General features: G+C 51.0%; 2 protein-coding genes across 4 annotated transcripts in view; both read left to right on the top strand.

Annotated features, from left to right (window-relative positions):
* Positions 1 to 7974, top strand: part of MORC2 (MORC family CW-type zinc finger 2) — a 29647-nt gene extending 21673 nt beyond the window's left edge. The window contains exons 16-26 of one of the 3 annotated variants that reach the window (XM_026042877.1): positions 243 to 348; positions 1328 to 1460; positions 1795 to 1869; positions 1973 to 2347; positions 2695 to 2835; positions 2929 to 2983; positions 3821 to 3962; positions 4286 to 4477; positions 4574 to 4667; positions 5711 to 5899; positions 6627 to 7974. In XM_026042877.1, the coding sequence (XP_025898662.1) occupies positions 243 to 348; positions 1328 to 1460; positions 1795 to 1869; positions 1973 to 2347; positions 2695 to 2835; positions 2929 to 2983; positions 3821 to 3962; positions 4286 to 4477; positions 4574 to 4667; positions 5711 to 5899; positions 6627 to 6695 (1571 nt within the window). In that variant the 3' untranslated portion in view covers positions 6696 to 7974. Of the gene's footprint in view, positions 1 to 242; positions 349 to 1327; positions 1461 to 1794; positions 1870 to 1972; positions 2348 to 2691; positions 2836 to 2928; positions 2984 to 3820; positions 3963 to 4285; positions 4478 to 4573; positions 4668 to 5710; positions 5900 to 6626 lie in introns of those variants that run through there. The other 2 variants (XM_026042876.1, XR_003250000.1) reach the window with 2 other exon arrangements.
* A 4404-nt stretch (positions 7975 to 12378) lies between these two features.
* On the top strand, positions 12379 to 24453 carry MAJIN (membrane anchored junction protein). Its single transcript, XM_026042901.1, has 11 exons — positions 12379 to 12479; positions 15500 to 15595; positions 15707 to 15752; positions 16069 to 16144; positions 16841 to 16966; positions 19199 to 19230; positions 19554 to 19648; positions 21613 to 21667; positions 22298 to 22319; positions 22635 to 22779; positions 24182 to 24453. The coding sequence occupies exons 1-11, from the start codon at positions 12379 to 12381 to the stop codon at positions 24225 to 24227; spliced, it is 840 nt and encodes a 279-aa protein (XP_025898686.1). The 3' UTR covers positions 24228 to 24453.
* The last annotated feature ends 826 nt before the right edge of the window (positions 24454 to 25279 follow it).

Here is a 25279-nt window from a genome sequence, read left to right as displayed (position 1 = left end):
GTTTCCCAGATTTAAGGTCCTCCTCAAGGTGCCCTTGGGGATCATTGAGCAGGAATGGACTCATGTGGCCTGGGGCYGTGTCTCACTTTCTGCCTTTTCTTTACACTAGTCCTGTTGTCATTAGATACTCTTTGGAAATTAATGTTGTCCTGAGGGCTAACTGGGCTTGGTGAGTGTCGTATACAAGTCCTGGGTTCTGTGGCTTGCGAGGGGTTCCTGACCCGCCCCGTGCTCTCCCACAGATGTGTGTCTGAAGTGGCGCACGCTCCCGTTCCAGCTGAGTTCCGTGGAGAAGAATTACCCTGATAGCTGGGTGTGCTCCATGAACCCGGATCCCGAACAGGACAGGTAAGAGGGGGCCGACACAGGGCCTTCCTGCAGCCTTCCTCATCCGTGTGTTTTGGTCACCTCTTCTTCTCGGATAATGTAAGGGGGTAGCTGAAAACTTTATAGCTGTAGACTGAACTGTTCCCAGAATGAGTATTGGTGACATACATGTCATACGTGTGTCATACTGGCACTTCACTTCATATACCAGGGGAAGATTTCACAATTACAACATTTTACATATTTTTATATAAATATATTATAATGAAATATATATATATAAAATATACATTTTTAAATATATAAAATCTAGGTAGAATCTGCTGTTTTCTTTGAGGAAGGTGATTGCTCTAGGCTCCTTCTTTCTGTATGAAAAGATGCTGACAGAATTTTGTTCATATCTTAACTGAATAAAGAGGCAAGTGGATCAGACCATCATATAGGTGCCTTGGCTCAGTGCTTAAAGACGAAGGGAAAAGTTACCAGATGGTGCCTTYTCATTGGAATGGGAGTGTTTGAAATCACGGCAGTGTGGCACTGCCGGGCACTGCCCCGGGCTGGTGCGGGCTGCACAAGGGCAGTGGTGCAGTTCTGCTTYATGTCAGTAATGGTTTGAGTCACACCAGGCCTGTGCTCTTAAAGGACACRCCTTAATAACAGCCTTTTAGAGTCCATAATATCATTTATCTCCTACCTGTCTCTCCTCTCTCAAGGTCTCTTCCAGGCAGGATTCTGATAGGACCTGAGCTAGTAAGATTATTATTATTTTGTGAGTCATAAACTGCGCGTGAGGGGAGCAACAAATACCCCTGTAGATATTTTGCAAAGAGAAATGTTATGGCCTTAGGAGGAAAGGTGCGACATGACTTAATTGCAAGCAGCTAGCAATGAGCTTTCCTTTGTAAGTAAAAGGAAAACTGCCACAGGCAGGGTAGTGTGTGTGAGACTTTGCAGATTGCTCYGTCTTTGCTGAGGTTGTCTTGAATTCTTCTGGTGCCAGATGTGAAGCCGCAGAGCAGAAGCAGAAAGTGCCCCTGGGAAGTCTGAAGAAAGACCTGAAATCACCAGAAGAAAAGCAGAAGCAGCTGTCGGAGAAAATCCGCCAGCAGCAAGAAAAGCTGGAAGCGTTGCAGGTAAATCAGGAGGTTTCCAGCTAGGCACAGCAGAGCTTTGAGGGACCTCCTAACGCCAACGGATGCTGCTGAGCAATGATTCTCCGCCTCTGCAGCAACGTGTGCTGTGTGACAGGGATGGGTGGGGTGGTTTTMATAGCAGGAAAGCAGCATCTCAGCTTGGGCTTCATGTTTGGAGGAGGTGTTGACTGCTGATGCCTGGGTGAAAGGATGTGTCTGGCAGCGCAGCAGARCACAACTTTGTCTTGATTTTAGACTGGAGATCTGTTTGAGAGCTTGGGTTCAGGCAAGTACTAAGAGCTTTTAAAGATAACCTTTCTGCTTTGTTTCTTAGAAAACCACTCCAATTCGATCTCAAGCTGACTTAAAGAAACTGCCCCTGGAGGTGACTACCCAGCCTGCAGGAGAGGTAAATGCTAGAGCTGTGATACCACTGTAGTCTCTACTCTCCTGTAATGCAAAACTGAGCCAGATTTTCATTTTTCCCTCTCCTGTGTCCATGTTTCTTCCAGACCGCTCAGCCACTGAGCCGACCRCAGCGCCCACGATCTCCTCCTTTACCTGATGTAATTAAGAATGCCCCCAGCAGACCACCATCATCCAAGCCTCTTCCAAAGTCCTCCGGCCAGCAGAAAAGGAGTTCTGYAGCTCAGCCAAGCACTAGCGCTCCCAAACTGGCCAACACCTCCAGGGAGGAGGCCGGTACTTCCAGGACAGCCCAGGTCTCTGGGACAGCTGGCAAGTCCCACAGCACCCTCAGAAGTCATGCCAAATCAGCCAGGTCCCCCTCTGCTGTCCCGCAGAGCCCCAAGAGCCTGCGTGAGACATCGAGTCCCAAAGCCGCAAAAGTGCCAGTGAAGAAATCAGCTGCTGTCAAATCTACCCAGGTGAGAACCGGGAATGAAAACTGTCATCTCGTTTCTTGCTATTCTGCATGGCCTCTCTTGTCCTGCTCACGTGGGCCCAGCGCTACATTCCTTGGGCAGGAAAGTCCTCCTGAAAACTTGTTTCATCCCTTCCCTGGGAGACCAGACTGGCTCTCCACACACAAATATGATATGGGATGGTGGGAATGAATATTTCTGTTGTCACATGGCATATACCAAAACCTTTAAAAATTGACCAGAGTTCTCAACTGGAGATAATTGATGCTGAGTACACTTTTATTTGACTAAAGGAATATCTGGGCTGTTGGCATAYTGGAACTGAGCTACAACTTGCTTTTTTCCAGCAGGCCTCCACCACCCGGAAAAGGACTTTAAATGCCACAGAAGATGGGTCCGAGGAAGAAGTGGAGCAGAAGAGGACAAATAAACGAGGCAAAATTGTGATATTGAAAGAGGAGAAGAAGGAATCAAACGAAGTGGTGGTGGAGGTGAGAAGCGCAGGGTGTCCCCAGCGGAAGGTATTTGACAGCACTCATAATCTTGCTTGGGAATACCCTAATCTGAGCTCTCTCTGCTTGCAGCTCACTGACAGCGCAGGAGAAGAAGAGCTAGCAGAGCTGAAGAAGGCTCAGACAGGTGAGAGGTGAACCTGGACACCCCTCCAGGATCTAGGCTGATGGAAAGGATGGGTGTTGCAGAACTTAGTCACCAGCTAAACATGTGGTTTCATTAATAACCTTTAAATTAGGGTTTCATGTAAAGTTAGATCCCAGATCCTGAGACTCTTCTAATTCACACAAAGCAAAATTGTTTGGCTAAACCCCCTTGACGTAACCGGAGGCCATCGCCTCGTGGCAGGATCTGTAATGAGGGCAGCGTTATATTATTTAGGGTGTTAGTTGGCTGGGTGGTGTAGGGTCATGCTTTGCAACCCAAACCATGCTCACCCTTCCCAGCAGGAGAGCAGGAGTGTGGGCTTCTTGGCTGGGAAGTGCTGAGTGCTGAGAGCTGTGTTTGGACTTGCTGCACTGCTGTGAAAGAGGGCTGGGGCACCCCTAGGAAAGACTACAGCTGGAATGGTCTTGTATCTTCTGCTGGAGCAGCTCCTTTAGTTCCTGCAGCGTATTCCAAGAACGTTCCTGGAAAGTGATCCATTAGGAGGGCTTGGAAAACTGTCCTAGCAGCCACTACAAGCCTGAAAAATGCAGGTCAKCCTGGCCTGCAGTACGTCCAACCCTCTGTGTGATAATGTCATGTTTCTTCATAGCTCATTAGTGAACTATTTGTGAGAAAGTGGGAATTTAATTTAATGGGAGCAGAATTTTTATGGTTCATCACCCTTCAGGTGTAGGATTTATTGTGAGTTTAGGTCTGCTCCTAGTTGAGGGTGTGTGTCTGCTCTAAACATGCAGGACRCGCTCTCAGAATCCAAACGTTTGCCAACACTGTGAACATCTTCCTTCCTCCCTTCAGATAAAGGGCTGCACGTGGAGGTGCGTGTGAACAGGGAGTGGTTCACGGGCCGCGTCACGGCTGTGGAGCTGGGCAAGAACGCGGTGCGGTGGAAGGTGAAGTTTGATTATGTTCCTACAGACACCACCCCGAGAGATCGCTGGTAACTATCTTAGCTCCTGGCTTTGGGAGGCTTGTTGTGCTTTAAGGTGGAAGATCCTCTTTCACTTCCATAGATACTGAAGACCAATCTGGTGCTGTCCTCTTAGAGAGCCACATCCTCAGGACCGTCCTGCTGCTCTGCAGCGAGTGGACCCTCCAGGCTCAAGACGGTCTGCCTCTCACCTTGACAGTCCTGTGGAGGGAAATGCTGTATAATCTAGAAGGTTTTTTTTAGGGTGATGGCTTTGTAAAGATTGTGATGGAGCTGTGAACAGGATTTTAGCAAAGGGTGTGTGACTTCCCCTTGATTTTTCTTYCCTCCAGGGTGGAGAAGGGCAGTGAGGATGTGAGGTTGATGAAGCCTCCCTCTCCAGAGTACCAGACTCCAGACACGCAGCAGGAAGAGGAGGTTACTGCAGCTGAACCTTCTACCTCAGACTGTATCAGAATTGAACCAGATACCACTGGGCCCAGCAGCAGCCAAGAAACGGTCGACTTGCTAGTGCAAATCCTTCGGTGGGTTCATGGTGCTGCTTCTGAACTGCTACTGTCTGACTTGGTCTTCAAACAGATCTTTTAAACTCAAATTCTGGCTTCTTCTCTCCTGTATAGGAACTGTTTGCGGTATTTCTTACCTCCAAATTTTCCCATCTCCAAGAAGGAGCTGAGTTCCATGAGCTCAGAGGAGCTGATGGCATTTCCCTTGGTGAGTCCAGGACGCCTCTAAAACGGAGGGTTTTGTCCCACCCCCCCACACACACATGCACATGCTCCATTCGCACTGCAAATGTGCATCCTGTGGGTGCAAGGGTGCACTCCCAAAGCGTTGTTGGAGGCCTTGGCAGACCAGTGTAGCTGAGAACATGTGAGGAGAGTGTGAAGTGTGTGCCCTCATCCTTCCAAACGAGACTGTGATGCCGAGGGGTGTTCTGGGCTTGCAGCTGTGTGAGAAAGCTGTTGGCTGCTGCTATCCTGGTTTCTTGTCCTCCTAGAAATCTTGTCCTGTCCTTTCTTGCTAAGCTTTTAAAGGAGACGCTCTAGGTTAGAGGCTTTTAGAAGTAGTATGTAGGTGCATCTATTAATTTTGCCCACAATCTATAAATGTAACTTAGAGACAGTCTCAAAAATGGGAGAAGAGAGGACCCAAGCCCACTTCACTTCCAGATGACCAAGCTGACGTGATAAAGACAAAATGCAACGTGCCAGTCTGTGATTTGGTATATTTGGTAGTCCCAAAGTATCCTTCCTTCCCCCCAGGTATATATTGCAAGGCGTCTTCCCCTTTTCTCTGTGTGGATTTGGTTAGTCCACTTGCAGAGATGCTGCTTTCACCTGACACATTGCCCTGTTGCAGGTTTGAATGTGAGCGTAGCAGAGGTTGTAGCCTCGCAGCAGGCTGGGCTGGGCGGCACTGGAGGAGCTGGCCCCACGTTGAAGCTGCTGCTCCTTCCGCAGCATAGTTGTGCTTTGCTCTATTTGAACTATGCTACATCCCCAGTCTAAATGTAATCAGTTTTGTTGCAGCTCTAGCCTCTGGGGAATAGGAAAAGCTATGTGTTTTTTTTTTTTTTCTCTCATAGTAAACAAATCAGAAATGTGAAGTGTGAAGTGGTGGCTGGCAGAGAAAGCAGTGGCTGGGCCTGTGTGCAGTCCCAGTGTGCAGGGAAGGGGCATGTGCTGCAGTTACCTTTACACGTGGTGCCTTCTTTTCTTGGTAACGTATTTTCTCTTCTTTTTTGTGTTCTATAGAAGGAGTATTTCAAGCAATACGAAGTAGGTCTGCAGAACCTGTGCAATTCATATCAGACACGCGCCGACGCCCGGGCCAAAGCCTGTGAAGAAAATCTCCGTAACTCAGAGAAGAAGCTGAAGGAGACGGAAGAGAAGCTGCAGAAGCTGAGGACTAACATCGTGGCTCTGCTGCAGAAAGTGCAGGAGGTGGGTGAGAAGGGGCAGGGCAACCTCAGCATTAACCCTTCCCCACCACGGTGAGCCCAATCTGTGTTTTAGTCTCAGTCCTATCTGTGCTTCAGCTCCTTCTCGGTGCAGTTTAACTTGGGCACAGACCATCAGAAGTGCTGCTCAGCTTGCCTACACTTTGGGATCTAGGTCTATTCCTAATAAGTATTCATATTCATAGGTGACTTTTTTCATAGCTTRTGCTTTAAACGTGCTATTTCTATCTATTTTTTAACTTAGTGAAATATGAGCGTGCGGGAGAAATTTCCTGGGCAGTTTTCTGCAGATAGTATCAGAGTGTTACGAAGGGAATTTCTGCCACACTACTTGAGAAATGAAATTAAGACCACCCAAAGGAAAAATTAAAAGTGGATGGAAGCAGTTGTCCAATATTGAGAAAACGTGTGTGTTAGCTCAGAAAATTACTGACTTGGCMCTGATTAGCCCTACAGGTTTATTACCTGAGCATCAAATGGGGGTGTGGTTTGTAGGCCACGTTGTGTCCATCAGTCAAGCTGTGATAAAGGAGCTTTCACAGCAGATACATGCAGGGATAAAACGGTGCCTTTGGAGAAAGACTGATTGGGACTGATCCTGCGGAGGACGCTTGGTTGCTGTTTGGAAGGATTTCCATCCCCCCCCCCCATCCTTACATTGTCCTTCAAGATTCACTTCTTTATTGATTTTCTTGTGCTTTYGGTTACAGGACATTGACATTAATACAGATGATGAACTGGATGCGTATATCGAGGACCTCATCACCAAAGGAGACTGAGCAGCCCCCTCGCAGGCCCTGGAGCAGTTTGCAGAGCTGGTTTCTGCGAGCAGGGACACGGGAGTTCCTGCAGGGGAAGGACTGTGGCACCCAGCGAGAGCAGAGGCCGTTAGACTGTAATTCTGTTGTGTTGGTGTACAACCTGTTCTTGTGACTGTACCCGAAAAAGACATCCGTGCTGTTGGCAGGAACGTTTTTAACATTGTAGTTCAATTCTCTTCCTTCTGTTTATAAATATTTATTTTTAAAAGAAATGGGAACTGTGCCTGGTATGACAGGAGGGGTGCTGAGGGTTTTAGTGAGGTGAAAGTACGAGTACACTTTTTGTATCTAGAATACATTGATGTGCTGACCCCAGAAGATGGGAAAATCCTGCCTCGTAGATTATCTCAAGGAAGAATCTGACAACTTAAAATTACTGAGTCTTTGAGTTAGGGAACAGGAGGTGAGAAGATAGATTTTTGAGATACCAACTTGGGCTAGAGAAGGTAAGGTCAGGTTTTGAGCTACATAGGTGAGATGGGAACGTTTTCTGTGTGAGCATGAGGAGACGGGATGAAATCCTGAGGGTTTTGACAAAGCTGGGGGGGAAATAGTGTTAGTGCAGTGAAGTTCCTGAACATCAGGCTTCTGTAAGCAGGTGGAGTGATTCAAAATCCTCGTCATCTGAGGATGAGGATCGCTTTGAAGGATGCCTGCTGGGCTGCAAGTGGTGMGTTGTGATCCTCAGAAGGAGAAAGAGCTAAAGTTCACATTCTTTGCTAGCAGGGACCTTACTGCACGTTTTTGCTGCTGTTTCTCTGAGGCATAATTTGCAAGGAGAGAAGAAACCCTTGACCAGCTGAAAATAAAGTGACTGCCTGTTCTAAGGTCACTCCTTCAGGTTTGTTTGCTTTGCGCAGCTTGCTCTTCCCAGGGGATCTTGGGGAGAGCACAAGGGTTTGGAGCCCGGCGTCGCTGCCCACCTGGCCTCGGCTCGGCGACGGGGACGCCTCCTCCGTGCCTCCTCCCCGTTGGGAGCTGTGCCCAGCTCCTGGCAGACTCTTGAAGCAAAGATACCTCGGTTGGAGTGCGTCGCCTGGCTCTCCTCGCTGAGATTCTCTGCTGGACGAAACGTCTGTGAACTTGGTGCTCGCACAGCCCCATCCTGCCCAGCCCGGGTCTGCGGAAAGGCCGTGCGACCGCGATGCGGACGGACACAGGACAGACCACCGGGGTCACCACATGGTGGAAGATCTCACTGTGCTCTGCAAATGCTCCCCAGTTAAACACGCGTTGCAGAGAACACCTCAAGCTCTAAAGCTTAAAGTACTGAAGAACTCCCAAGTTTGACAAACCATAGGAAAAGAGAAGAAAAGGAGGAAAATGTTTATTATTGTGTGCCAGGTCCTTACAATWGCACAGAATTTAGGACTTTCATTTAGGACATGGTCCTCAATGTCTTATAATACCTAAAGGTAAGAAGTCGCCTTCCTAACCTCCTTCCTGCCCCTAGTACACTTGTACTGGACAGAGTAGCAGTGTTACTCACATGAAGGTGCATTTCATGAATCAAGGTCATCAAGTAACAGCAGCCTTCTCCCTTGGAGGTGCTGGGGAATGGGATTGCCCTGGGGTGCTCCAGGGCAGCAGGACTCCTATGGAAACAGGACCGTCTATCAAGTTGAGGAGAAATCTTCATGTGTTCCAGGTGACYAGCAGAAGTTCTGAAGGGCCAGATTTAATTAAAATACAATTCAGAGGTAACGCAAGGCGTGCACAATACAGGGAAAACAGCTCTTCTGGCACATGTCCTGAGCTTCCCAAAACCATCCCATCCTACKCCTCCTCTTAGAGAGGTGTTAAAAGCTTGTTCCCTCGTTCCCTGGAAACTTCCACTTTCCAGGTGTAACTTTATGGCGCTTAATTTCTTTGATCTTGTATCAGATATTTTTAACTGACTTGCATTTCTTCCCTGGAATTACATTTCAGTTGTGCTGGTGAAAGTAACTGTCCCCTCTCACCTTCCATAGCGCTAGGAAAAGTAAGCCAGAAAATTTTAACTGCTAATAAATAATTCTCAATTAATCTCAAAATAATTCTCAATCTTCCCTCCAGTCTTTCTCTGCACTTGTTTGATTTATTTTGGTAACTTTTGGTTAGCGTTTCTAACAGCTTTTGTTGATGCTTTTGCAAGCGCCTAGGAGGACAGGGCCGCAGGGCCCGCTCGGGGCTCCCCGCGTCGCGGCAGCCTCCCCGCCACAGGGCCGCGTTCGAGCTCCACGGAGCCYGGGCGCCCGCCCGGAGCCCAGGGACAAGCCGAGGCCCCGGCTGCTCCTTCAGCCCTGCCCTTCATCTCGGGGGTCCCGCGGGGCCTTCCCCACCAGCGGGTTGTCCCGGTTCCTCCAAGCCGCACGTTCCTTGGGTGGCAGTTGCTCTGAGTCCCCTCTAAGCATCGCCGGGGTTCACAGAGGGTCCCGCGCTGCTGTGCGGGGGCTCCAGCAGCAGCCAGGGCTCTTCCAGCCCTGGGCTCCCTTCCAGCAGGGCCCTCTCCGTGCCCTTCCCCATGTAGCTCTCCATCCTCGCCCCTCCTTTCCCTGTCCCAAGGGGGACGGGAGTGACTGAACCCACTTTGGGGCACCTCAGCAGGCGCAGAGCCCCCACGCAGGGCAGCAGGGGCAGGTGCCCCAGGCCCGGGGCATGCGTGAGGGGAAGAAGGGGAGCCCCGGGTGCCGCAGCGGGGCCGGCGGCTCCYGAGGCGCCTCATTGTGCGTGGGGCAGCCCCGGGGCCTGGGGAGCCGGGGCTGGCGGGAGCCCCCCGGGGCCTCTGCCGCAGCCACAGCCTCGTCCTGCCGGGCAGCGGCTCCCGCTCCTGGCGGCCCCGCTCCCTGCAAGGCTCCAGGTGGCGGCGGGAGCCCCGCGCGGGGCGGCCATGTCGGGGCCGGGCCCCACTCCACGCCGCCCCCGCGGCTGCCCCGAGGTGTCCCGCGCCCTCCCGCAGCCCCGGAGCAGCTGCTGCTACGGGCAGCGGCCGTGGGGCAGCGGAGGTGGCGGCGGCCGCGGGGAGGTAGGGACGGGGCGGAGRGGGCGCTCAGGGCCCCGTCACAGGCTGCAGCCCCCGTCCTGCGCGGTGACACTGAGGGCACCTCGGAGCGCTACGGGGTGCCGCTGGGCACCGAGGCGGCTGCTGCAGGGTGCCGTGGGGAGGTACGCAGCCCCAGCCGCAGGCGGCACTGGGCGCAGAAGTGGTTGTCGAGGAAGGCGCAGAGCAGCAGGTTGAGGCGGCTGCTGGGGTAGGCGAGGCGGGTGGCGCAGGGGTGCAGGCGGGAGAGGGGCACGAGCAGCGCCCACGGCAGCTCCGGCAGCCCCGCACGGCGAGCACCGAGAGGCTCTGGAGCAGGGGAAGGGCAGCCAGCAGCCGGCGAGGACGGCGACGAGCGCGGCGAGCAGGTGCAGGAGGCGGCGGCGCGGGTGGCGGCACACGGCAGCACCCAGGTGGCCACGAGCAGCAGCGGCACCGCAAAGCCGAGCGCCATGGTGTCCTGGTTGCGTGCGGCCGCGTGTGCCGCATTCAGCCCCCACCCCAGCCCCTCCAGGGCCCATTGAGGGGCCTCGGGCAACCGCAGGGCCTGCGGGGCCCCCCTGCACCCAGCCCTGGCTTGAGCGAGTGGTGAGGCTGATGTGACTTCCCCATGCGCCGCACAGCACAGCGCGTCTTTGGGAGCCGCTCCTGCCCCTTCCTGTCCCCTTTCCCRTCCCTCCTTCCAGGCACCCAATAAAACCCTCCTTGTTCAAGGAGGGCGCTGAAGGGGACACTTGGCTGGGCTGGGCCCCRCATGGCACGCGGCCAGCAGCACCAGGCCACAAGCAGGGCCACCGCAGCCCCTGTGATGTGGCCCTCCTCCCGTCCCCATGACTTCCTAGGGCGCTGCATCCTCAGTGCTCGTGTGGAGAAGGAGCAAAGAGGCAGCTCTGCGAGTCACCCAAGGGCGACTGGGGAGCTGCCTCGGCAGCACTGGGAAATGGGTGCTGCTGGCTCCCATGGGAATGTTGAGCTCAGAGGGTGGTAATAAATTGGGCTGAGTCCAGTTGGAGGCCTGTGGCCAGTGGTGTCCCACAGAGATAAGTACTGGGCCCGGTGCTGTTCAACTTGTTCATCAATGACCTGGACGAGGGCACTGAGGGCACCCTGAGCAAGTYTGCAGATGACACCAAGCTGGGTGGAGTGGCCGACACTCCGGAGGGCTGTGCTGCCATCCAGAGGGANGGTAATAAATTGGGCTGAGTCCAGTTGGAGGCCTGTGGCCAGTGGTGTCCCACAGAGATAAGTACTGGGCCCGGTGCTGTTCAACTTGTTCATCAGTGACCTGGACGAGGGCACTGAGGGCACCCTGAGCAAGTTTGCAGATGACACCAAGCTGGGTGGAGTGGCCGACACTCCGGAGGGCTGTGCTGCCATCCAGAGGGACCTGGGCAGGCTGGTGAGTTGGGCAGAGAGGAACCTCATGAGGTTCAATAAGGACAAGTGCAGGGTCCTGCACGTGGGGAGGAATAACCCCAGGCACCAGTACAGATTAGGGGTCGACCTGCTGGAGAGCAGCTCCACAGAGATGGACCTCTGGGAGTCCTGGTTGACACCAAGTTAACCATGGGGCAGCAGTGCCCTCGTGGCCAAGAAGGCCAATGGGATCCCGGCCTGCATCAGGAGGACATTGCCAGCAGGTCAAGGGAGGTGATTCTGCCCCTCTGCTCCGCTCTGGGGAGGCCGCACCTGGAGCATTGGGTGCAGTTCTGGGCTCCCCAGGACAAGAGGGACGTGGAGCTTCTGGAGAGGGTCCAGCACAGAGTGAAAAAGATGATTAAGGGACTGGAACATCTCTCATATGAGGAGAGACTGAGTGAGTTGGGCCTGTTTAGCTTGGAGAAGAGAAAGTTGAGAGGGGATCTGATTAACATGTATAAGTACATGCAGGGGGAAYGTAGGGAGGAAGGGGCCAAACTCTTCCTCAGTGGTGGCCAGTGACAGGACAAGGGGCAATGGGGACAAGTTGAAACCCGGGCAGCTCCATCTGCAGGTGGGAGGAACTTCTGCTCTGTGAGGGTGCCTGAGCCCTGGCCCAGGCTGCCCAGGGAGGCTGGGGAGGCTCCTTCTCCGGGAATCTTCCATCCCACCYGGATGTGACCGGGTGCCCCATGCTCTGGGTGTCCCTGCTGGAGCTGGGGCTGCACTGGGGGATCCCTGGGGGTCCCTGCCAACCTCAGCCRTTCTGGGATCCTGTGACTGTYTCTGTGCCCCAAAAGCAGCTTTAACAGCCCAGCTCAGGGTTTTTTTAACACCACAGTGGGCTCCCGGGGTGATCCAGGAGTCCTGGCCCCCCAGAGATGCCCCCCGGAGCAGGAGGCGGCGCCGCCGGGAGGGCGGGAAGCGGCGGCCCCGCTGAGGCGGCGGCGCGAGGCCCGGCCGAGGCTGCGGCCCCGGGCCCTGCCCGCCCCGCTCCGCCCTGCCCCGCAGCCTGCAGGTGGCTTGGGGGCAAAAACGTGTCTGGTTTTGGTAATTTAAGCCCAGTCACCTCCATGCGGATCCCCTGGGTGGCTGTGGGGCACGGGGGGACAGGGYGGCCTGCGGGGGCGGCCTGGGCAGCTCAGCAGCCATGACCGCGCTTCCCTTGCTTTCCAGGCAGGTTTCCAGGAGCAGAAGCCCGGGATGGCCCTGAAGCCGTTCTCGTACCCGCTGCCGGAGACGCGGTTCTTCCACGCCGGGCGCCTCGTGTATAAGTTCAGGATGCGCTACGGCAACCTGGGCGGGTGAGCGTGGCCGGCGCCGCCGCCTCGGGCCCCCGCGGCCCGTTGGGGGCCGTTGGGCTGGCGGTTGTTGCAGGACATTTTGGCTCTAAGGCGGGAGGGTTGAGCAGGGCGTCTCTCATGCCTGCAAGGGGCTTTTTGGGGTGAAAAGGTGGCAAATAGGAGGCAGCAGCTGCGTGGTGAGGTTCTGGTTAGCAGACAGCAGGGCTAGAGCTAAACCTAGTTTAGTCTGGTCGGGAGGGGAAGATGTAGCAGAAGGGAAGAGAATTGACCTTCCAGAGGCCAAATAATATTTTTCCAGAGGAAACCTGCTGGTAGCTGCTCGCCAGACCTGCAGAGAGATGAGATGATGCTTCAGGCACGGGCCACAGCTCGGGCAGCCGAATCAACAGGCTTTGAATTCGAGAGGATTCCCCAGGGCTCTAGGAACCAGCTCAGCTTGAGCTTCTTGGACGAAAGGGCTCGGAGCTGCCCAGGTCTAAGGGTAATAACCAAGCCCAAGGTGGTTACAGGGTGTGTGTCCTGCCAAGCAGCATCCTGTAGGTCTCAAACTTGCTCTGAAAGGTAACGCTCTGTCGCCGTCACCCTCTGGCAATAACGTGAGGGCCCAGGGGCTCAGATCCAGCTCCCTTGGCACCTCCTTGAGCTCGCATCCCGTTCCGGAGGGTGGCAGGGCCCGCCGAGCTGCCGTGTCCCCGTGTGCACGGGAGGGAGCGGGGCTGGGCCGCCCCGGCGCCGCGTTGGACGCGCCGGGAACGCAGGGCTGAGGCGCCACCAGCAACGATCCCCGAGCGCCTCCCCTCCGAGCGGGTTATTTGTGATTTTCCATGTTCCTCCTGAGGATTTTCCTTGTTTCCTTCTTCCCTCCGTGGGTAACGAGCTCTGCATAGGCACTGCCAGAGCCCAGGTTCGCTGTGGAAGTCATTTGTTTTCTGCAGCAGAATTAAGGAGAACGTGCTGCAATTATCCTGTCAGTTAGGCTGTCCCTAAGGCCACGTTCAGTCGCACGCAGCGCTTGCCTGATATTTCCCTTGCAGAAGTAGGAATGGAAGTTTGGAAGTTTGCAGCATGGTTTCATTTGGGGATGCAGTAACATTTGATTGCCACTTTGTTGGAATAGTCTCCAAGCTTCCAAATTACAAAACTTTGTTGGAGTAATCTCTGATTCAGGAGGATTACTCCTTTTCGTTGCTTTGTTTTCCGTGTTGTTTTTGGAGAGGGAAACGCGTTGCCTGCCTTGTGGCACAGTGTAGTGCTCAGAAGATCCCCGAATGCTCCTCGTCCATGAAGAGCCCCTTTCCCTCAGTGTCACCCCCTTGAGAGGCGCTGCCCGTGGCGTGTGCGGGGCTGTCAAAGGGATCCTGAGCAGCCTGAAGGCGTCTGGTCTCCTCAGGGAAAGCAGAGCACTTGGCCACAGCCTGCAGATCTTCTGGCAGCCGGGCAGACCAAGATGGCATCGGCCTTTCTTGCTGCGCGTGTCTCATCCAGGATGTGAAATGAGATTTTGGCGATGGGACGGTGTCCCTCACTGTGTTCATTAAGCAAGGCAAATCCGTCAGGCTTTAGAGTAATGTGCTTTGTGCCAGGCTGGACTCTGGCGCCCAGCCCTTGCGCGGCAGCCGAGCACAACGTGCACCCTGGTGGGGATAAGTCGGTTTGTCTTGGTGACGAGAAAGCTGCTCGGGTTTGCCATGTTGTTGTTAGCCTCCCTCTCTCGTTTGGACCRTAAAGACTGGTCGTAGAGCCTAATACCCACAGAGCAAAGGAAGCTGGAGGGATGTCAGGCTGGTACTTATGTGTTTGCCCCACCAGCAGCCAGGAGGCAGTGGGCAGTGTCACCAAGCACCAGCAGAGCCCGCCTGAGCTTTCAGGTATAAATTCCACGTCAGGCTTTGGAGTCTGAGAAACAGAGTTGCAGAAGCTGCTGTGAAGAGAGAGCCAGAAGGATGGTATGAAGAATAGGAAGCACTTTTCCGTGTCCCCAAATTCTCAGCGCTGATGGGGTGGTGCCCATCAAATACSAGGATCCTTGCAGCTTCCTGCAGGGTTTGTAACTGCGGTTTGGATTCGCACGTTGCCTGGCTTGCAAGTTGTCAACTCGGCAACTTCCATTTTCTTCTACTAGAATTTTAATGGTAACTTAAGCAATGAAGGCCGGATCAGGATTGTATTGAACATGTGTAAAATAGGTATSTGGTGGCTGGTATTTACCTTGGGGTCTTGGTAATTCATGATCCCCATTACGTATGACAGGAATCCCGTGGGCAGCAGGACCAGCAGGGTTTTGTCCGTGCCTCCTCACACAGGTCCCTTCCCCTTTAAAGATTCCACGAGTGAGGCATCTCCAGCCTTCCCTCAGCTTAGGCCTGGAAAGGARATGGGAAAGCCCTGTCCAAGTGCAAAACCTGCCGTTTGGGAAACCAGCTCTAGGGTCCTGCCAGCTGCCAAGCGGAGCCTGGGAGTGTCGGGACCAGAAMCTGGAGCTGTCCCCTGCACAACTCCAGGCCACTTTATTCTTCAGTCTGGCTTCTCACGGGCAGCCTCAGCCCATAAGTACATTTCACCTTGCTTACTTATTTCCCAATAAGCACGGACTTATTAGTTGTTTTTTTCTAAATCTCTGTTGTGATTGTTTACTTTTGAGTGGACTCTGATTTTTTATTTTCAGACTTATCTCTCAGTGTGTGTTTTGTTGCTGGCTAATGCCTAGCAGCCAAAAACTGTTGCTGACCCGAGAGGGGAGAGCTAATAGCTGGGAAGCAAAGTTCAGTGCAGGCAGTCCCTGCCTCCCGGCATCGGGGGACAAACCCCGGTGCTGGGAAGTCCAGTTTCCCTACGTCTCTGCACTGTGGAGGGAGCTGAGACAAAAGATCTGCCTTCTTTTAGACTTCTTGTAGACCTTAAGTCGAGTGGGACAGCAGTAGGTACCGATGCATTAGTTTGAGTCCAGCTTGGCCAGAAAGCCATCCRAGTGGTTCTGGGAGCTGAAAAGATCCGATCTCTCGGGCGTTATGTCTACATAGAAAACACAGAAAACTCAAAGGAAACAGTTCCTGCAGAATGACAGACCTGTCCCCAAAGTTTAAAACACTCACCCATGTGCTATTTGTTTTATCTAGGTAACAAGAACGCTCCCTGGTTTTGATGTTTTCTTGTGTAAACTCTTGCAGTGGTTGGAGCTCTCGCTCCTGGGCTGAGGTGGGGACTCWCTCTCTCTGCTTGTTCCGCAGCGCTGATGATCCAGGCAATGCCCCAAACGCTGCCAAGGAGTTAGAGGTAGGATATGAAGCAGCCCCAGGGGGCCTTAGCTGAACGTTAAGCTGAATAAATCTTTTGTTCTCTTCAAAACACAGAATTAACCTTGAAAAGGAGAACGCTTTTATTTGAAATATTTAAAAAAGTCCTAACAAATATAAATTGGGAGAAATGAAAGCTGTGGCGTGATGGGGAGAGGGAAGGGAAGGGCAATTCCTGTGTGTCTGGGAGCTATTCCGGCACTCATGCAAACTCTAAAGTTACTTTAAAATTAAAGCTACAGAATTGCAGGTGTGTTATTAATATTCTTTCATCATTTAGTTTTTGGTGTTTGCAGGAAGCAATTCGAGTGATCCTCGGAAATCTCAATGATTTGCATCCATTTTCTACGGACCACTTCACTATCTTTCCCTGTATCCTTTCTTGTACTATTTCTATAGTATAGTATAGTATAGTATAGAATAAAATATATATATATATAAGTGGCTGGGAGAAGTGAAAACCACCTTAGAGTGGTTTTTGCATTGAGAGGTGGCTGGGCTGGTACAGACAAGATTCTGAAGGCACAGAGCCCCTAGGCTGTTACTTGTCCCGGTCACATCTCTGATGCAGTCTCTGGAGTGCAGAAATAGAAGCAACAAATCTCTTCCATTTGCCTTATTTTGCTTGCACTCCCTTATTCCTTTGGGACCACCGAGCAGATTTTTCCCTTCCTCCCTAAACCTTTCCTAGCTGTAGCTCTATGAAAGCTTCGTGCCATGTAGGCATGGAGATTTTTCACTAAGAAACCTCCAGAAAAGTTTTAATGGTGGAATTGGAAGAGCCCAGCGTGTTGTTGCCAGGGGGAGGATGTCTGGGCGAGAGCCCAATAAGGGTAAGGGAAATAAAACACATCTTCCACGTAGGCTACAGGTACCATCAGAATGAACATTTTTCTTTTATATTCTATTTTGTTCCTAGTGTTTTTCACACAGTTAGTGCCCGCAGAGTGTATTTAGTGCCTTACACAGACGCGTAGCACGGCGCAGTTGTTGAAGCCTTGCAGGGAGGCAGCCTCGGGCCTCCGYGTCCTTTGAAAGGTCAGCGCTGCCTCTTAACGTCGCGCTCAGATTTGAGCAAGTGGGAGCGAGTGGCCAAGGTGAGGTTCCAACACGGGGCCGTGCAGCTCACGCCTTACCCCTACATCTGCACCGTGTATCTCGAAGCCAACTCATTTCAGCAGAGCATGTGCCTCGGTAAGTCTGCAAGGTAATTGCTGGCTAAATCCGGGCAACAAACCAGTGCCTTGCAGCGTGTGCCATTAGTGCTCGTGGAGAAGGAAACAGTTTCCAGCTCTGCGGTGAGTTCTGTCACTGGGTTCATTTTTGCTGCTGCTTTCGGGTACAACCTGCACATATCCACGTTTTCCCAGGCCGTTTCTAGGCCCCYGGCCAGCCAGTCTGCTAAGAGCAGCAGCATCGGCAGGAAGGCAGGTGCCTCTGCGGCTCTGCCTGTGACAGGCTCTGAGTAGTGACACTCTTGTCTTCACTGATGGTTTCCACTTCAGCCCTTTGTCAGGCAAGAAGGCCTAGGAAGGCGCCTCTTGCTTTCCTGTCCCACAGCAGCACTGCTCCAGTTACTGCTGCCTCCTCTTGTCTTTCTTTTTTCCTTTTTTTTTCCCCTCGTTTCTGCCATCACCGCCTGATTTTAAAAAAAGCATCTTYGCTGCCTCTGGGACTTGCAGGTGATGAAACAGAGGCTAAACCAGTGAATTTCCATCTTACTCCCAGAAGGGTTGGGAACATATTTAAAAAGCCCTGGRAGGCTGAAGGTCCTTTTTTGAAGATGGAGCTGTATAGAACAACAATGGTGTGGAAGGAAAGTCCTGGTTTTCCCATTCCTAAGAGCCAGGGACCACATGCTCTGTCTCAGGTCAACTGGAAGCTCCCCAAGGAGCAGCTCCAGGAAAACCCTTCCAGGCTCAGCCTGAAGAGCCGTCTAGGCCTAGCCAGGGTTGTGGGAGCGCCGAGCGTGTCCTCGGGCTCCTCACACCTTTTCCTGCCCTCCGGCTTCCGAAGGGCCTCCCAAGAGAGAGGCTCTCTGTGCTGCTCTTCCGTGAGGCTCGGAAGCTGCTGCTGCCCGTGCCCATTTTGCGTCAGGTGCAATGAATTTCAGGATGAATTTTGTGCACAGATCTGCTGCTCGTGTTACACTTGCTGCCAGAGCACCGAATGTGATGCCCCTCTGCTCTGACCTGAGGAGCAATAGCGCGTGAGAATTCCGCTTCCTTTTCCATGCACCTCTCGCGAATCCACAGCCTATTCGCACGTGCCGTTGGTTTGATGCGTTCATTGAGCAACGTGTTCTGCATTGCTTTTCCATACTTGCCCATTTTCCATTGACCTTTCCAACCACTGCGGAGTGCTTGCCTGCTGTGTGAAGCCTGCATGAAGCAGGTCTGAAGCAACACCCAGTGAGTCCAGCCTTCCCTCCTCGTGCCCGCAGCTCGGCCAGAGCCCCTATGCGCTTAGGTAGAACACATTTTTTTCCTGGCTTGTGCTTTGCTCCGTGTTTGGTGGTGTTGACCTTCACCTCTTATTTCATCACACTCTTGGCTTCTATTTTTATAATGAAAACATGCCATTTTTTTTCTAAGTAAGCAATGATGATAATAATGTCTTTTGTATAAGCTGCAAATGTGACTTCAGTAGTAAATCATTTTCAAGGTCTGCTCTGCATTTGCAGTGGAGATCTCTGAGGGACTCCATAGCCAACCTCCTCTGCCATGAAAACYGTCCATATCATTTCCTATTTGAACTGATTATTGATCCCTGAGGAAATCTTTGATTTATGATTTATGATTTTATAGATATTACAGTCTTCTTTCCTGTATAAAATGTAATTCCTTGCCAGCAATTTCCTTGTTGCATCCATTTGCTTGTGTTGTGGCATCTCCTACYGCACCTTCCATGTGTTGATGTAAAAGCTTCTAACCATGGGGAATGCACTCCCTGCCCTGGAGAACTTGATAGGGTATTTGATCACCCTCCCTGGATATTTACACAATATTCCTGTTCTAAAATTAGGTTAAAAAGATTGCTCTTCACAGGGCTGTGGCTTGCAATTCTTCAGTGCCTATTTTCTGAAATATTCACTAATCTGGTACCCTGTTATTCATTGCTGTGTCTTTTAATATAACCCTTCATCTCCTTCAAGGAAAGCTAAAGTCACCGTTACAGCCGTGTGTTTTTACAGGTGGGAATTCTGATTTTGAAAGAATTGTATTTACTGATCTTTTTTTTTTAAATTTCGACTTACCACATGCAAACTCAGCATTGCTTCTAAATATAACAAATATATTTCTAAATCTTATCTTCTGAAATGGAGGCAAAGTGTAAAAATAKATGTGATTAGAGGAACCCCATTGTAAATATTCACCAAATTGATAATTTACATTAATATTTTATAATTTTACTTTATAATTGCAGGTAAAGAAGCACAAAAAGGAAGTTCCAAGCTTGTAAGCTGAGTATTTTTTAACTTTTTTAAAGTTTTTAAGCATGGAGTAATGTCCTGTAAAGTGATACTGTTTGATTAGTGATGCTGTTTGATTATCACCTTTGAGCGTTATGCTCTGGATGGCCTCTMAGTGCTTGTCTTCTGTTTGAGCAAAGAATCTACTATTTGATGCGTTCATCTTTGGGTTTAGTTTTCCATTATATAGACATCCACAGCTTTGCTAAATGCTAATGTGTATTAGCTCTGGAATTTGTTATAAAATGGAGAACTTCTGCCCAAGTCCCAGGCAAATGTTATCGGTAACAAGTTTGCAATGTTTTGAAGGTCAAGGAAAGAAATGAAAGGACAAGAACTGCTGAAATGGTAGGAACAGTGAAGAGGAGAAGAGTGGAAGATGAAGCAGAGGCAGATATGGACAGGTCCGTGAGTAGGGAACATTGCCCGGGACGTGCATCGCTCTCTAACATCTCCTGAAGCTTCCTCACATGTCCCAGCTGGCCAATTCCTTGCCCCACGCTGCCTTCTCCTCCACACAGGCTCCAAGCAGGATTACCCACATTTGGAGGAAAGTTGCTGTGTCCTTTCAGTGCTGTTAGACAGAGGAGATGAATCTTCCCGTTCTCCTCCTTGTGGTATTACTATATATAGGAGCACAGGGAGTCTTAGGGAGATAAACTGCAAAGCAGCTACAGAAGAAATTGCATAAAATACTGTGCTGAGCTGCTCCGCCGGGGGGATGCAGCAGGGCAGGGCTTGGGGACGCTTTTCCGGCCAAATCCCAGCCGGATTGGGCTTCCCAGCCCGAGGCTGGTGGCAAAATGCGCCCTGCGCCGGCACACAGGCATGTTCTAGGTGGCTTCTTTACACTCTGAGATACAACATTTCATGCAGTATAACATTTTTGTTTTATCATCATCATCATCATCATCATTATCTAATTGGACTATGTTCGTAATCTAGAGATTTGGGATTCTTAATATTTGCAAGGACTTGACAGGCAATCCCAGATCCGAGGTTGTGACCTGCAGTGTTTATGCCCCCCCTCCTCATCCTCTGGTTGCTTTGCCACCTGTGTCACGTCATTTCTGTTGTTTCCTTATAGTCTAATCAACTCTCAATTTATTCCAATTTACCTGTTCCAAGCTAATCACACGATTGGGTTTAAGTTTCATGCAGTCCTTCCTAAAATACTGCCATTTCCCTGACCAGCATCCAGTTCTTTAGTGCACTGCTCAGTGTAGACACCAGAAGTAGGCACCCTGCTCTGCTACTGGTCTCCCAGTTCCTCTGCAGATAAAAGCACCCCAGAATTTGACTTTGCTCCCTGAATAAATGCACGGTTCTGTGTGTAGACTAAGGGTCTTTCTCACAGAGACCACAATTTCCCCAGGTTTGGTCACAGCTAAATTACTGGAAAGAAAAAATGATGATTTGGCTCACGTTTTGTGGGTGAAAATATATGTGATTTTTAAAAAATAGGAAACAAAAGATTTCTAACCTGAGGACCCCTGGAGTAGTTCAGACCAATGGTCCATCTAGCCCAGTCTCCTGCCTCTAGCATTTACCACAAGCGCTAAATGCTTCTCCTTTTACCTATAGGAGGAAGTGAAAAACAGGCCAAACATTTATGAGCCCCCAAGCGCTCCTCCAACATCTAATTATTTTCAGCTTAGAGGATTTGCTGGGGTTGATGTGCTTTGTCCAGCGAATAACCCTCCCGGGAGCTCTTTTCCTCTGGGCGTTTGTCAGGCCTCCTTTGGCAGCCATGGGCCTTTTCTTGGCAACTTTTTAAAAGACCTTTGAACTTTTTTGGGTCAACTTCTGTTGGAATGAAAAATCATCTTTCTTTATTTTGAGTCTGGTTCCCATTAATTTAATCGAATGGTTTTATCTGGTTCTTGTGCTGGGAGAGGGGCTGACTGGTCTTTCTCTCTCCTGGCTCTCCTTGCCACTTTGATTTTGTTAAGCATCTCATATTCCTGCTAATATATATATTTTTTTCTAGCTGTCTACTTCTATTGCTTTTTCTCTCGGTCTCGTGAGGTCCTTCTGTGGTTCTTTACTATCTGCCTTCTCTATATGTGAATAACTTCGTGGGATTTTGCAAGCTTTCTCGACACACTTCTCATCCCTTTTTCAATGTCAATTAATATTTTTGTTCCCTCTAACTGCTTGCTTGTTTTAGTAGAGAAGCAGAAAATGTCTGATGTAAGTCCCCTTTTTAATGAGAATTTGAAACAAGAGCCACAAATATATATCAGGGGTGCATATCTTGTTGCGTAGAGGTCCTAAAAATCTTTAAATATTGGTGGTAATTGTTTGAATGTTGCTTCCTGGTGATTTTTTTGTAAAGTCACTTGTCATTTATCTGACTTACTTTTAGAACGGGAGCTGGGTGTGTTCACAGCATGGGCGAAGCAAAGCTGGGATCTGAAACGGTAAGTTGCAGAAAATCCAGAGGGGCAAAACAGCATTTGTKTGGCTCCAGATCCTTAAAATCTGGCGGCAGGTGGCAGGACATGGGGAATATGGGCGGATCTTTGCTGGGCATCGTGAGGAWGCCTTGGAGGTTGCTGGAATGATACGGTACCGAGGCACTTGTCCACGGAGCAGGGGACCTTGGGGTGTCCGGGTGAATGAAGGTCCAGCCTGCACATTTTTCCACTTGCAAAGCACACCAGGAGAAGTGGAGCAGGGTCTGGGCGTCTTCTTTTGGTCAAGTTGGAAAGAAAACAGTGGGTGGTCAACCCGTCACTGAAGATGGCTCCTATAAATTAATTATTTGAGATGAATCTGCAGAGGACATCTCAGGCCACCCAAAGATGGGAGTTTTGCAGGTGCTGAGTGTAGTATAAGAAGATTTATTTTAGGCCTGTGAATTCCCTGAGGAAGGAAGGGTGGAAATATATCGCTGAAGAAAGTCCTGATAATAGCAGTAAAAAAATCACAGAGCGGGAGAGTATGACTTGCATTTTAATTCTTTAAGCAGGCGAGCAAACAAAAATCTCTTGCTAAATACAATTTTACATTATGTAACACCTTTTTTTTCGCTTGCTTTTTCCTTTCAGAGTTACTCCGAAGAAACTGAGAGTGAGTATAGTCCTCACATCCCTTATCATAGGCTGTAACCGTAGGAATGTTGGCAAGGAAATCCCGGCTTATTTCTCAGCAGCTGTGTTTGAATTGGTCCTACTAAACTGAAAGCTGCAAGGATTACTCGGGGACTGCAGCACGTCCGGGTGGGAATCTCAACCCCGGTAATGCAGTAACTGCAATGATTTGGGCTAAGGAGCTCGCTGAGCCTCACGCGCGCACGCGTCGCTCGCTGCGCGGGTCTGTCGCTGGGTGCTCACCGGGGTGTCAGGCACGGAGCTGAGGTCTCAGTTTTGCTGCTCCTCATTACAGGGGGGCCTGTGGAATGCGACACGGAAAAAAMCGCAGGACGCAGTTCGGCTGAAGGTGAAACGCAGCCAGCCCAGCCAAGGGAGCGAGCCGGGAGCGGGGCAGGCCCGGAGCCGAAAGGCAGAAGTTTCTCCAGGTTCTGCAGAAGGTGCTGACGCGGCGGCCCTGGGCACACGCTGCCGTGCGGCGCGTTATTCGCTTACTCCGGGTTAAGGCTGAGAACTGCTTGTGTCACCTTTCGTATTTATGGAATTTTGATGGAAACTCTTCCTGCTGGGTTTGCTCACCCAGAGCAGAAGCGAATTTCAAATGAGCAGGTTTGGGTGTGGGTGAGGTGACACCTCAGCTGGGGTGGCAGGGCACGTCCCGGGTGCTGGTTCACTCTCCCCAGAAGCCCCTTGGCTGGCAGGACCGTGTCCAGTCCTGGTTCTGGTCTGTTCAGGTGCTTCTACAAGGTAGTTACCTTGCAGAGTTGATAGGGCTTTTGCTGAACATTAACGAAACATTCACTGATGTCCTTTCTTCTTGTGGTAAGATGCCCATTCCTGATAAATGTTCCATTCTCGGTGGTCTTGGAGGTGGGGGAACTTTAGRGGAGAGCTCATCACATCCGTATGGCTTTTATCACATGAATGCTGTCAGGATTAGAAGGCTGGAACACCGAAGCACCTCACTGATGACCAGGTCCTCTCAAACCATGTCTCTGGTGTCCCCAGTCACACACTTGGTGACACTGGCAGCTACATCCCGCGGCAGGAGGAGCTGGCAGGAGCACCTGGGCCTCCAGGGAGGTTTTTTCGTCCCTGCAGGGTGACATCCTGCCCTTTAGCCCTGCCACTCTCCAAGCCATGGTTATGGACTCTTTGCTGCCTTCCTGCTTGAGAAGCTCATGCAGTTTATGTTGCAACAAACTGCAGAAAACGGTAAACTGAGCAGAAACATCATGCCACTGAACAGGCCGTTTTTACCGTCAGCACCGTTTCATTTATCAAGCACAGGCAGCCTCAGACTTACATTTCAGGAGGAGTTTCCACAAATGCTTTTGATCTCATGGTTCCTGGGACGTCTCCTGCCTCATCTCCTCTGTGAGCCGACCTGTGGGAGCTAGTTACAGGTGATACCACCTGGATATTTAAGGACAATGTTTTTCAAGTCCTTCTGTTATTAAATTTGCAGACGATCCCCATTCAGACTTGCAATTAGGTGTGCCCGTTCTGGGCCCAGCTTGCCATGGCCTTAGCAATATCTATTACCATCTTACCATGAGGAGTAAATTTGGATTGACCAGAATGAACAACTTCAGTAACTGGTGGACGAGTCACAGTGTGGTTTTATTAAGAAATAAATATTCATATCAACTGCATTGTATGCCAGTATTAAGACTAAGGCATTGCAGCTTGACTTAGGCTTTATGTTTCCTGACTTCATTTTTTTCTATCTTGCRTTATGCCAAGAATGGTGTCATTGAGGGGGGCAAAAATAACCTCACTTTTAAGCTTCTCAGAGWAGTATTTTGTGTCTAATGTGCTCTCCTGGTTTTGTTTCCACAGCATATTCTTCTCTCCATTGCAGCATCTTTTTGGTGGAAATAAGTGAGCCCGAAGTACTCACTGTGGTGGAGAGGGATCCGCGCAGTGTGGACRGCAGGCGCTCTCCCTTTGTTGTCTCCGTTGTTCTTGGATAATTCAGCTTCTCGCATTGTTTGTCTCAGCTATTAAATGCAATGTTACTTTGTTTKCATTTTCAAATGAACACACTGAAGATGGGTTAGAAATAGCAGGATTTTTGAAAAAAAAARGTAGAAAGTGTTCCGTTTTTGTTCTTTAAATGCAATAAATAGAATTTACATGTTAAAAGCCTTAGAAGAGGTTCTAATAAAACAAACCAACTCAGAAGCACGTGTTCTGTTTTACTCATGYGGTCTGAAGTAAATGTGTTTGGTATTAGATGTATTTCTATGCTGTGCCTCGCAGAAGCGAAGAGGTTGAACACATTTTGCGTTATATTCTTCCATTGCTCCACAATTTGTGCAGCTGTTTGTGCCTACACAACAGCCAAGATACTGTTAAACCCGATGGTTATGTTTGCATTAAAAATGAGCCYGGTTTGGTTGCGTTTAGAGCAAATCCTCCTGCTTCGGCCCTGTCCCGAGAGGAGGCCCTGCGCCCCAGGCCCCGGCAGCTCTGCACACGCACGGGAGAAGCTGATTTCCTCTTTTCCTGAAATTCTCATGTGGAGCTGAGTGAGAAAAGGGCCTTTCCCCCATTTCTTCAGTGCTCCCTTTTTATGGCTGGGAGTAGAACGGGAGCACCGGCACCAGGACCAGGACCTGGCGCCGGGACCCTGCCCTGGGATGTGCGCGGGGATCCCCGCGGGGCTCCGAGCACCGCGGGGCCGCACCAGGAGCGCACACAGCCCGGACGCCTGGGCCCCTCCCCGCCCCGCCCCCGCCGCTCTGCCCCGTGGGCGGAGCCTACGCGAGCCCCGCCCCTCCCCGCGGCAGTGACCAATGGGCAGCGCCGCCAGCCGCGGGGCGCGGGGTTCAATGGGGCCGCCGCCGACGGGGCGCGGCGGAGGCTCCACCCCCTGCGCTCATTGGCTCTCGCCGCGCGAGCGGGGTGAACGGCCACTGCCCCGCGGCCTTGGCC

Source organism: Nothoprocta perdicaria, unplaced genomic scaffold (genome assembly GCF_003342845.1).
Source record: "Nothoprocta perdicaria isolate Ctin4 unplaced genomic scaffold, notPer1 scaffold_317, whole genome shotgun sequence".
NCBI classification, from domain to species: Eukaryota; Metazoa; Chordata; class Aves; order Tinamiformes; family Tinamidae; genus Nothoprocta; species Nothoprocta perdicaria.
The sequence above is the reverse complement of the archived record's forward strand: the minus strand, read 5'-3'. Positions and strand labels throughout refer to the sequence as shown.